Source organism: Sus scrofa, chromosome 14, assembly GCF_054392235.1.
Source record: "Sus scrofa isolate SSC_HxYL_T2T_F1_AM1 chromosome 14, Sscrofa_HxYL_maternal_Yorkshire_Landrace_v2.0, whole genome shotgun sequence".
NCBI lineage: Eukaryota > Metazoa > Chordata > Mammalia > Artiodactyla > Suidae > Sus > Sus scrofa.
Window position 1 is genome coordinate 112,424,825 of NC_139396.1, and position 11,800 is coordinate 112,436,624.

Consider the following 11,800-nt stretch of genomic DNA (forward strand, 5'->3'; position numbering starts at 1 on the left):
AAATATCAGTTCTCTGTAGAGTTTGGAGCCCTCTTTTCACATGGGTGGTTTTCTTCAGTTTGGCGACCTCAGCAGTTGGTCCCCACCAGCGTGTCTGCAGCCTCCCTATACTGAGAGTGAGGAAGGGGTAGGGCTGGGGGGTGGGGCAGGGTCTGCCCACCATCCAACTCCAAGGCAGGAGGGCTCCTTGCCAGCCCAGGTGCCTCATAGGATGCATCCCTGCCCCCTGCCACAGCCCAACCACAGGAAGACCCCAAACTGCTAAATCTCCACTGGGTCAGGAATACGACATGGTAAGAGCGTATTTCCCAAGGAAAGCAGTGTAGTCTTACAGGAAGAGGCCAGGTCCACTTGGCAAGTGCCCCTCAACTTCTAGGTTCACATGAAATTATTTGCAACTTCATGTGAACTCTGATTTCTTCATCTATAAAATAAGCATACTCCCAGCAGGCAAAGCCATGGTGAAAGTTAAAGAACATTTAGTAACGTGTACAAAACGCCTAGCAGAGGGCCCAGGACAAAACAGACAACCATAATTGGCAGCTGCAATTATTTTTACTTTATGTCACTTAGAAGGCTCCTGCAGTGCAATTCAGCAGGTACCCCCAATAAGCTGTATTTCAGGGAATGGAACTTAACACTGTTCTCCAACTTCAGGCTGATTTTTTTTTTTTTTCAGGTTGTCTCACCCCAATCCCATGACCAGTATCTCTGTGCCTGCTCCATAAAAGGCTCATCTCTCCTGTAAGATTCTTCTTCCTTCAAACACCATCTCCTCCAGGAAGCCTTCCCTGACTCCCACAACCCTCTGCACTTACCTTCAACCCAACCGATAAGTCCAGTGCATTACAGGTGTCCCTCAGCATCCATGGGAGATTGGTTCCAGGACCTCCCCAGAGATACCAAACTCCACAGTTGCTCAGGCCCCTCGTATAAAATGTCATAGTGTTTGCACATAACCCTACACACATCCTCCCGCACACTTTAACTCATCTTCAGTTTATAATCCCTAATACAGCATAAATGCCAGGAAATAGTTGTAAAGACAGTGTAAATGCCATGTAAAGAGTTGTGACACATTCAAGTTTTGCTTTATTGAACTTTCTAGAATTTTTTCCCACATATTTTTAATTTTTATTTTCATTTAATTTACTTATTTATTTGCTTTTTAGAGCCACCCCTGTGGCATAATGGAGGATTCCAGGCTAGGGTTCGAATCAGAGCTAAAGCTGCCGGCCTACGCCACAGCCACAGCAATGTGGGATCCAAGCCGCGTCTTCGACCTGCAATGCCGGGTCCTGAACCCACTGAGCGAGGCCAGGGATTGAACCCACATCCTCATGGATTCTAGTCAGATTCATTTCTGCTGTGCCACTAAGGGAACTCCCTTCCCAAGTATTTTTGATCCAAGTTGGTTGACTCCGTGGATGTGGAACCCACGGCTGTGGAGGGCCAAGTGGAAATTGTTCCCACATCTCCCCTGCTGGGCTTCAGGACACAAGCTTCCTTCACCCTCGGTCCCAGAGGCTAGCACAGAGGAAGTGCTCTGAGAAGAGGATTCATGAATAAATGATTTGTAGAAAGCAAAACATCCCTCCCATGCTGCTGCTTCCCCAGCATCATTTCAGGGAAGCAAAAGCAACAAAAGGCTAAAGAGTGGAGATGCCAACAGATCTGCAAACATCGCCTGGTGCTCAAAGGAAAACCTGCTCACCCGAGGCAGGTATTTTATCCCCTACGTTCAGACTTTCTTTCTCCCCATTCTCTAAACCATCTGCCTCTTCCCCCAACTTTACAACAGGAACTGACTGCAGCAAGTCTCTCTTAAGCATTTTTTTTATTATTATTTCTCTGTTATTTGGTTTTCTACTTTGGTACACGTGAGCTGTAGCTGCATTTCACACAGAAGCTGGCATATCTCGTTATGACACGCCGCATAACCCAGAGCACGTATAAATCACCGGGCATGGTTTTGCTTCACCTGGTTGTTATTGCTAAAAATCTCTATTTCTAAGAACACAAAAGAGAACATTTCTTGAATCCACAGATGAACAAGGACAGGATGAGCGGCAGCCCAATCTTCCAGGCTGGGAGAGAGAGACCAGAGACCTGGGCTCCCGGGAGGCTGGCTGTCTACAGTCATGAGCACAGACACAGACGAAGAAGCCACTCGAAAACTCCAGAGAGACTGGGGCAGCTGGGGAAACACTCCGAACTAGAGCCCATCTATCAGGCCTCTCTGGCTTTCTCAGCCCTAAAAGATTCTGAAATAAACACAAAGGCTCAAGGTGACATAATAACAAAGCCAGTGGCACCTGCCCTTTGGCCTCAATCATTGCATGGGTATGTTTTTCCTTGGGGCCTCTGACAGCCCCTCTCCTGGGTGGAAGAGCCAGCCAGCCAGCCCCCAATGTCCCCAGTGTCCTCAACCAACCCTACAGTAAGACCCGGGCGGCCTCTAAAATGTCTTGCCGTCAAAGGCCTGGAGATTGAAGGCAGTATCCAGAAACTTCTTCAGAGACACCAGGTGAGTGTTCCTGTTTCCCGTGGCCGGTGCAGCTGCTGGGTCTCGGCCAACATACCTGGAGGAAGAGAGACCAGTTAAGGGGGTTGGGGAGGGCGGGGTGGGCCTGGCCAGGACTGTATTGGGTCTTATCCTTATCATCATCCAGCTGCAGAAATGAAGAGCCTGAGGTTCCAAGAGGCTAAGTCACTGGCCTAAGATCAAAGGTAGGAGATCTGAGACCTGCAGGATACTTTTCTAGTTCAGCTCTGGCTGCAGAACAAACACAAAGGTTTACTCTCTGTAAGGTGGTACTTAAGAGGCTCCCTGATGGGGAAGCTGACCTGTCACCAACAGTAACAGGGCCAGCAGGGACTATGGGGCCCAACTCCTGGGTTTCCAGGGCAGCCCAGAGAAGGGCTGTGGCCAGTTTCAGATCACACAGAAAATGGGGCCTCAAGCCCCCAGAGCCTCAGCCCTTGCAGACGTGAGAAGGTGCCCCCCTCAACCCCTGCCGACACCCAGCCTTGTACCATATGGGCCTTGCCCGGCCCAGGATGGTCATGAAGCGTGGGCTGATGTAGTCGTAGTAGCCCATGTTCTTATGCTCCTCCTGGCACCACACCAGCTCAGCGCCTGGGTACTTCTCTGCCTCTTGCTTGATCAGGTCAAAGGGGAATGGAGAGATCTGGGGCAGGCAGGAAGAAAGGAGAGGGTAGCCAGGAAAGGCAGGGCATGGTCACGGCCAGGCCCCCAGGACAGCAGCCACAGCTCTCCTCATTGGCCCCTGGCCTGGCCAGAGCTGGGGACTGGCAATTGGACCTTGCACGTCACCCCGACCAGGTGAGGGGCCTGGGCGCACCTGCTCAAGGCGTGTGATGGCCACCTGCTCATCCAGGCCCTGGTTGCTCCGCTCCTTCACCAGGTCGTAGTACACCTTTCCCGTGCAGAAGATGAGCCGTTGCACCTGCTCAGGAGCCCGTACCGCAGCCCCATCCTCAGGAATCACCCGCTGAAAGCTGGTCCCTGGGGCACCAACAGGGCATGGCAGGGGCATCAGCTCCCAGAGGAGCCAAAGCAGCTTGGGAATTAGGTCCATATCCCTGACACCTCCAGGCTCTCCTGGCCACTGAGACAAGCCCCAGATTTAGATCTGTGGCTGCAGCAGGAACCTCTTAAGCCAGACAGAGAAGCAGGGGACAGAGGACACATTGAGATGTCACAGGAAGAGGGGTGGAGATAGCAGCTGGAGCCAAGGGCAGAGCCCTGTGAACATCAACATTTAAGGTGATGGGTGGGGGCGGGGGATGATGGGGAGAGCCCCTAGACGGATGCATCCACATCTGACAGCATCACTGTCTGTCCCAAACCTGCTCCCCACCCAACCATGCCTGCCTCCCAAGCACACTCAACCTACCCAATTCCCAAGCTGGAAGGTGCACCCTGCACATTCCTCCCTCCCTCAGCCCCAGAGCCAAGCTGCCATCTCCACATCGTATCCATTTTTCCTTCCTGTGCTCATGCCATGTGCCAGACTAAAAACTACAGAAACCTCTGAGGAAGCTACTGTAGGGTCCTTGCATCCCGGGTAAGGATATCGAGGCAGAGAGGGTCACTGGCTGCCAGTACCAGGCGCTCAGCCCCAGCTGTCCAGCCCCAAGGGCAGAGCTCTGAAATGCTGGCTCAGTCCCCTGCCACCTCTGAGAGGATGGCCACACACACCTGTGAAAACACTACCTGTCTGCACCACTGAGCTTCTCCCGGCCAACCCCTGCCCCCCCACCTACAGCCCAGGACCATTTTCCCAGAGAGCTCTGCTCTGTTAAGTCTCAAGGCCCTACACTTGCTCCTCCTTGATTCTCTATGGGTCACATCTCAATTCCAAGACCTGATCCTTTGGATGCTTTATCTGACCTCCAACACCTAGGGAAATGAGACTGAGTGCTCTTGCAGGGGGTGCCAGGACCTCAGGGCCAAAAATGCCTATTTGGCTTACAAGTGAAAACTATGAATGACTGGTACTTGGTGTCCCTGCAAACTAGGCAGACTTCCACCAGGCCTCCTGCCTCTAGGCTCTTCCGATGCAGCCAAGCTAGCCCTGCTGGGAGGCTGGGGAACCCTACCACACTCCTCTGGCCCTGGTTCTCAGCCCAAGTGACCCAAGGAGGCCCAGCCAGCTGGCCGCGGTGCCAACCTCCCAACCCAGTTGCTGGCAGGGACTGTGCCAGGACCTGTTGCAGGGCTGACAGAGCTTTATACAGGTGAGGATGGAAGAGTCCCAGGAGCAGAGGCCACACCATGGGCCACCAGCACCTGCCCATCCGCCACCTCCCCAACACGCCCAGGGAACACACCTGATACCATTTGGTCAAAGCTGGACTTGGCCTCTGGGTGCCTCAGCAGAGATTTAGGTGTGAAGATGATCAGCTGGAAGGGAAACAGGTGCCCAGCTGGCGGCTACCCCTCGACCCCACCGCCAAGGCTCCCTGCACTTGGTCCCTGCACTTTCAGGGTGATGAGCAGAGTGGGCGACTCACCGGCTTGCGGAAGGGCAGCAGGATCTGCCGGCGCAGCACGTGGAAGTAGTTGGCCGGCGTGGAGCAGTTGACCACAATCCAGTTGCAGTCATAGAGCTGCCTCACCTCGAAGTCCTGGGTGAATGCCTGGAGGGACAGGGTGCGGCTGGGAGGGGGCCCACCTGTGGCACCCACACCCTGGCCTTGCCAGGCACAGCAGCGTGAGGCCCTGTCCTGGGGAAACACTCACGGGGTAGGCATCCGAGTCATCATTGCTCATCTGCAGGAACCTCTCAGGCCTCGCCGACGAGTGCTCCGGGCCCTGGAAACAAATGCCAGATGGGCCAGGCTGGCCAGAGTTCAGGGGGGTTGGGGATCTGTCACACAGGACAGGATGCCCAGGGCTCAGGGGTGAGTCTAGGAGGAGATGCCCTTACTCTGGAGTCTGAACCACAGGAAAGAACCAGGAATGTGGGACAAGAGTGGAGAGGATATTCTGTGGGGGGCGAGGCAGGGATGGGCGCATCTGGCCAGAGTCAGTACATGAACATGGGGTTGGGGGAGCAGGTAGAAGGCAAAAACCTAAGGTCAGATGCTCTTTCTCTAGAACATGTGACCTACAGCAGTGACCATTTACTAAGTGCCTGCCATGTGCCTAGACCACAGTTCTAAGGACCCCATCACATTGTCCTCTCATCTTGAAAGCATGTGTGATATGGATGAAGACGGTGAGGGGCAGAGATTAAGAAACAACTTCAAGGTCACTCAGCCAAAAAGCAGCAGATTTGAACCCAGGTCTGACTCATACTCCTACCCTTGCCCACGCAGCTGCTTTGTTCCACCAGAGCAGCAGGACAACCCACACTGTCCTCCAGGCTGGCTCCCATGGGGCGGGATACCCACCCCTTCCTAGGCCCCAAGGATCCAGCGCCACAGGTACCAGCCAGGACCTGGTGCCCAACCATCCCCACCCAGCCTGGCTCAAGCTCCACCTGGTTCGAAGCCAGCCACCTTTACAACTGGGAGACCCTGGGCCATCCCATGACTTCTCTCCTCACAGGTAAAATGGGAACAGATCTGACCGCCTGGTCCAGCTATAAGGACACCACAGGATTACACACGGTGTGTAAAGGGCTAAGCACAATGAAACCTGGCTCTGGGCAGTACCGATCAATCCCCGATCCAATGATCAGTCCAAGCTGAGCGGGACACTCAGGGACACCCAGTGCATCCAGGCAGTGGCCAAGCCCACCAGGCTCCATGCAGCCCTTGCAGCTGGCACAGCCCCGCCCACCCCCGCCTGGTCAGACTGCACACACCCACTGGGGTGGCATCTCTCTTGTGATGCTCTGCTCCTCCCTCCCCATCCCCCGCTGACCTGCACATCCTCCCCACACATGGCTGCACAGGCAGGTCTCTCAGGAGGGGACCAGAGGACAGGCAATTGTACCACATAGGTTAAAATTCCAGTTACTAGCTGCGTGACCTTGGGCAAGCTACTCCGCCTCTCTGTGCCTCAGTTTCCTCATCTGCAGCGTGGGAATAGGACCTACCTCCTTAAGCTGTTAGCAGAATTGGAGGAGTTAATACACAGAGAGGGTCTTTCTTTCTTTCTTTCTCTTTCTCTCCTTCTTTCTTTCTTTTTAGGGCCTCACTCGCGGTAAATGGAGGTTCCCAGGCTAGGGTTCAAATTGGAGCTAAAGCTGCCAGCCTACACCACAGCCACAGCAACACCAGATCCAAGCCATGTCTGCGATCTACACCACAGCTCATGGCAACGTCAGATCCTTAACCCACTGAGTGAGGCCAGGGATCAAACCTGTGTCCTCATGGATGCTAGTCAGATTCGTTTCCGCTGAGCCATGACAGAATACCATTCAGAGAGAGTTTTAAACAGAGTCTGGCACAAAGCAAGTACTCAGACACATCCGTTCCATCTATTGCTAGAACAGCAGTGTTATCACCCTCAGTGGTGGTAACACAGACCCATGCAGGCCCCACCCTAAAGACCCATGTGGTTCAGCAGAGTAGAAGATGCACAGTTCCCCTTAACCTTGCAAGTGGCCAAGGGTCCCCCTCTCCCAGGCTGGCCAGAGCCCCCTGCCCGCCCCGGGGGCTCTCACCATGCCCTCCATGCCGTGGGGCAGCAGCAGCACGATGCCGTTGTGCCGCACCCACTTGGCCTGGCCTGTGCTGATGAACTGGTCGATGATGCACTGGGCTGTGTTGTGGAAGTCACCAAACTGCGCCTCCCAGAGGACCAGGGCGTTGGGGCTGGCCATGGCATAGCCCAGCTCGAAGCCTAAACAGAAGACACTGAGGTAGAGCCTGGCACATATTGTCACTGAGGGGTGGCAGCTCCAATCAGACCAGCCCTTCAAGAACCCTCCCTCCCCCACCCATCCTCACAGCAGCCAGGAGAGCCCGGGGAGCCCTTGGAGCCCAGAGGTCAGGATATCCCTAGCTGACAGCATGCCCAAAGATGCCACCCTTAGCCCTGACCTCACACAGGGCCAGCTCCAGCCTTATCCAGACCAGGAGCCAAGTCCAAAGATACCCTGAGGAAGCAGGAGGGCCATCTGCCAAGGAACCCCCCAAAATATGTGCAGGGCTGCCGAGAAGTGGTAGGAACAGGCCCACAGGCAACTCCCCTGAAGAGGTGGCCAGTCTCTGGGGGTTCCTGCTTCTGGGAGGAGGCAGAGAGGGAGGAGGCAGGCCAGCTAAAGGTCCAGCTGACAGAGAGTACAGTGGGTAGTCTGGGGAGCCCAGAGCCTAGGAAGGGGACCTTGAGACAGCACTGCTGGGTATGGTGGCACAGAGAGGGCAAGACAGGGGTCAGGGACATGGAGGTGGCCAGGTCAGGCTCAGGGTCAGTCAGTGAAAGCATCCCACAGTGGACTCTACAGGGTTTTCTGTCTGGGCCACTAGTACCTAGGGACGGGCTCTGGTGTCCAGAGTCCCCACCCAGGGAAGAGTGCCCCCTAACTAAGGGCTCTCTGCAGAACCACATGGGATAGGACCTCACCTCCCACATGGCCTCAGGGCTTTGCTAGGATCCTTCCCAGGCCCTGGCCCAGCCCAGGGACAAAACAATAGACGAGACACCCTGAAGTGCAAGCCCCTGTCTGGTCCCTGGGGTCTCAGGGCCTGACCTGCAGGCAGAGTTCTGACCCACCCAGGACTCCGTACTCCGAGAGGGAGCTGTTGCACACGGTGTAGGGGGCCTGGTCAGGCCAGAGGTGGTTCATCGGGACACACGTCCTCCGGTCAACTTCCTGGTCATGGAGAACGTGGTGCCGGTGACTGGAGAGAGACAGACAGGGCAGGGGTTAAAGTCACGTGGTGCCGGTGACTGGAGAGAGACAGACAGGGCAGGGGTTAAAGGCAGGACTGAGCAGGTGGGCTGTGCAGCAGGAGGCAGACAAGCCCCCATCTCTGCAGAGTCCCACAGGATGGGGACACCAAGAAGGCCGTCAAAGCCAAAACGAACTGGTCCCTCCTCCAGGAAGCCTCAAACACACCTTGGGCGGCCTGGAGCAAAGACACGAGAGTCTCAGCTTCTCACCTAAAGAAACCTGCTTTGCTGACACCCAGATGCTAGGTGGAGACCCAGAAGGCCACCCTCAGGGGGCATCATCCCCCTGCCCATCCTGCTAGTCCCTTTACCACCTCACCTGCCCTGCCCAGGTTCACAGAAGGCAGGAACTGCAGCAAGGGGGGGGGTCCCCTGGCTGAACCCCAAGCCTTGTGAGGACTGACATGCAGCTCGGGGTGCAGTGGAGTGACCCCCCTGTGCCCTGGCTGGAGCAGGGCCAGCAGTGATGGGGGACTCCAGTGAATCCTGGAGGCCACACCTCCATGAATCACTAACATGGCAAAAACTGAGTAAGGATCCCAAACATCCAGGGCCCCAAACAGAGGAAACGTGATGAAGACAGCGGACAAGTGTGAAGTCCTTCATCTAAACTCAGAACTCAATGGCAAGATGATAGCAGGGACCTGGCTTGACAACAGCTCACAAAAGGGGAAAAAAGGATCTTGAGGACTGTAGATACCTCAAGGCTTGACCTCAACCCACAGCTTGGGCCAAGCAGCCAGCTCTGCATGCTCGTGCCCTGGGGGCAGACGGGAGGCCCAGCAGCCTGCATAGGGCTTGGCTCAAGGGTGGGGGTTGGGGTGCTGATGCAGTTATCTGCCAATACCTCAGCCAGACAAGAGCTTTCCTTGGCTCCCCAGACAAGGTCTGGGAAGAGAAGAAAGGGCCACTCCACTCCAGAGCCCCTGGGCTGAGTCTGCGAGATGCCAAGCACAGCTGAGCTCTCTGCTCCCCCAAGGGCTCAACGGGACAAAGCTAAGGCCCACAGGGCCTGGGGCCCAGAGCCCCCACCCTCACCTGAACGTGCCCCTCTCCACGTCCTGCCCACTGAGCCGCACGTGGATGCCCTCCTTGAGCAGGGAGCCGAAGGCCATGTATTCCGCGAGCGCCCAGTCCACTGTCCTCTTCCTGGTCATGTCCTCACGGCCCCGCAGGATCCGAGAGAGGCCTGAGGGGGGGAAGGGCCAGGCTGAGGGGTGCAGGGGCTTAGCCACCCCTTCTGGGCTGGCTGAAGCCCCAGGGCCCTAGGCCAGGTGAGTATATATGCACTCCTCCCACAGAACAGGGCCCTGGCAAGATGCGGGGAACCAGTGCTGGGAGCCCCTCCTCCTGCACCACTACCCCTCTGATATGCCAGGCTGGCCTGAGCCCGCATTCCCACCAGCCTCCCTCCTGGCAGGAAGGAACAGGGACCCCTGGGCCAGTATCGGCCACATGCACAAGCCACATGTACTGACACAGCCCACCGGGGAGGTATCAACGTTCCCTGACCTACAGATGAGAAGACTGAGGCTCAGATGGGGAAGCTATTCACTCATGGTCATACCCCTACAAAGGTGCTTGGATCCGAGCCAGGCACCCACGTTTGATGGGCTCCCGTCGGCCCTACACCCGCACAGACCCCCATGACTGTACAGAGCCACTGCTCTGGGACATCTGGGCCTCTGTGCACACGTGCAGGAAATCTTCTAGGAACACCTACAGGCTTCTCAGAGGGTACACGGGGCCCCCACTGCCACCACAGGGGCCCTTCAGGCTGCCTGAGTGGAAGCCACAATAGCCACAGCCAAGAAACACAGCCAGGGACCATCTGCTGGCCCAGGGCTGCCTCTGTCATTCATCCAGCCCAGCACTCCTGTCCCCCAATATTCTAGGCCCAGCTGTTCCCTCCATGATAAGTGCTTCCTTCCCTGCTCCGCTTCTGCCTGATTCAGGGATGCCCCCAGCAAAGGCACCGGGGACATCCAAGGTGTCCCACAGAAGCCTGGTCACCGACACCCAGCTGAGAGCATGGCATCCACATCCATTAGCCTTGAGAAGAGCTGTTGTCACAGGCCCCTCATGGGGCACAAAGGAGGCTCTGAGACTCAGTTGACCCACCTGCGACCTAGGAGGGACATGGTCCAGGCCTCCCTGTCCCCTGATGCCTTCTCCCCCAAAACACAATGTCTGGACAGCGGCCCATGCTGGGGCCTGCACAGTGACCTCACCTGTGTGGATCTTAAAGTCTTCCAGGGGCACAGAGCTGGCCACTTCACCAATGTGGGTCAGCACATCCTCAGGAATGCCCGTGGCTGGGCATGTCATGCTCTTGGGCTCACCGTCCACATTGAAGAAGCCTGAAGGGGCAGAGACGGTGACTCTTAGGCGGTGGTAGAGCCTCGGCGCCCCTGGTCAGCCTGTCTCCCCAGGACTCAGGGGCCCACTTCTTCTTTAACCCCAATGGCACACAAACCCTGAGCCCATCCTCAGGATGTGTGACAGCTGACAGCCACAGCTCCTGATCCTACACCTACCCAACATCCTCTTGTGGTTGCCTGCAATGTCCCTCCCTGGGCCCAGGGTCACGGCCATCTAGTTCCACCCCAGGGAGCAGATACCTCCTGCAGGGACCTCTCCACTCTGCTGTCTACCGCCCAGCCCTCCCTTTCCAGGGTGCAGCTGATCACATATGCTTTGAGGGTGACATTCTCTCCCTCTCCTCCACCCCCCACCACCTGCAGGCATCAGCCCCACATGCAAGACTCGGGGCCTCGGGGACAGAGCCCATAATCTCTGGGCTGTGCAGTGACCGCCCTCGGCCAGGGCCACTCCAGTCCTGGTCCCAGTGCCAGAGCCCAAGGCCCAGGCGTATCACTCTTAGCCACACGCTGCTCGCTCACCAGGCCAGGGGGAATCCAGCCAGTGTTTGATATGCAGGATCTTTTTATCCTTGGACCGGCCATATGCCTCCTCACAGATCCGGTCATATTTGGCGATTTCTTCCTGAAACCAGGGTGAAGGTATGGATTGAGGTAGCAGTGCTCTAGGCTGCCAAAGGCTGGGTCAACCCAGACTCATAAGCCCTGGTTCCTCTCACCACGTTCTAGAGGAACTCTCTGCCCACTGGTCTATGGGGGCCTTAAGGCCAGAGGTCAAAAATCTGAGTTCAAGGAGGTCTTGGAAAGAGTTCAGGGGATCCCACTCAGCAAGGGGACTCAAAGGGACCTGGGAAAGACTCACAGTCCTTGTTCTCAGAGCTTCCTGAAAGCAGGAGGACTAACTCATCCATAGATAACTATGGGGACAAACCTGACTCAGGGCCACCTCCTACAGGAAGCCTTCTTGGACTCCTGCCTAAGGATGGGCTTCCACTGCATCCCAGCAGTCACTGTATCCCACCAGACTGCAAATGCCTTAGGTCCT

General features: G+C 56.2%; 1 protein-coding gene across 5 annotated transcripts in view; it reads right to left on the reverse strand.

The window, feature by feature from the left end:
* Positions 1 to 1,818: 1,818 nt before the first annotated feature.
* The window catches only part of OGDHL (oxoglutarate dehydrogenase L), a 28,189-nt gene continuing 18,207 nt past the window's right edge, over positions 1,819 to 11,800 (reverse strand). For 2 of the 5 annotated variants that reach the window (XM_084994611.1, XM_084994610.1), the window contains exons 13-24: positions 11,278 to 11,380; positions 10,606 to 10,734; positions 9,413 to 9,563; positions 8,195 to 8,322; positions 7,143 to 7,321; positions 5,270 to 5,341; positions 5,041 to 5,166; positions 4,858 to 4,930; positions 3,366 to 3,529; positions 3,037 to 3,191; positions 2,473 to 2,582; positions 1,819 to 2,264 (exon numbers count right to left, since the gene is read on the reverse strand). In XM_084994611.1, coding sequence (XP_084850737.1) covers positions 2,230 to 2,264; positions 2,473 to 2,582; positions 3,037 to 3,191; positions 3,366 to 3,529; positions 4,858 to 4,930; positions 5,041 to 5,166; positions 5,270 to 5,341; positions 7,143 to 7,321; positions 8,195 to 8,322; positions 9,413 to 9,563; positions 10,606 to 10,734; positions 11,278 to 11,380 — 1,425 coding nt within the window. In that variant the 3' untranslated portion in view covers positions 1,819 to 2,229. Of the gene's footprint in view, positions 2,583 to 3,036; positions 3,192 to 3,365; positions 3,530 to 4,857; positions 4,931 to 5,040; positions 5,167 to 5,269; positions 5,342 to 7,142; positions 7,322 to 8,194; positions 8,323 to 9,412; positions 9,564 to 10,605; positions 10,735 to 11,277; positions 11,381 to 11,800 lie in introns of all 5 variants that reach the window. The other 3 variants (XM_084994615.1, XM_084994614.1, XM_084994612.1) reach the window with 2 other exon arrangements.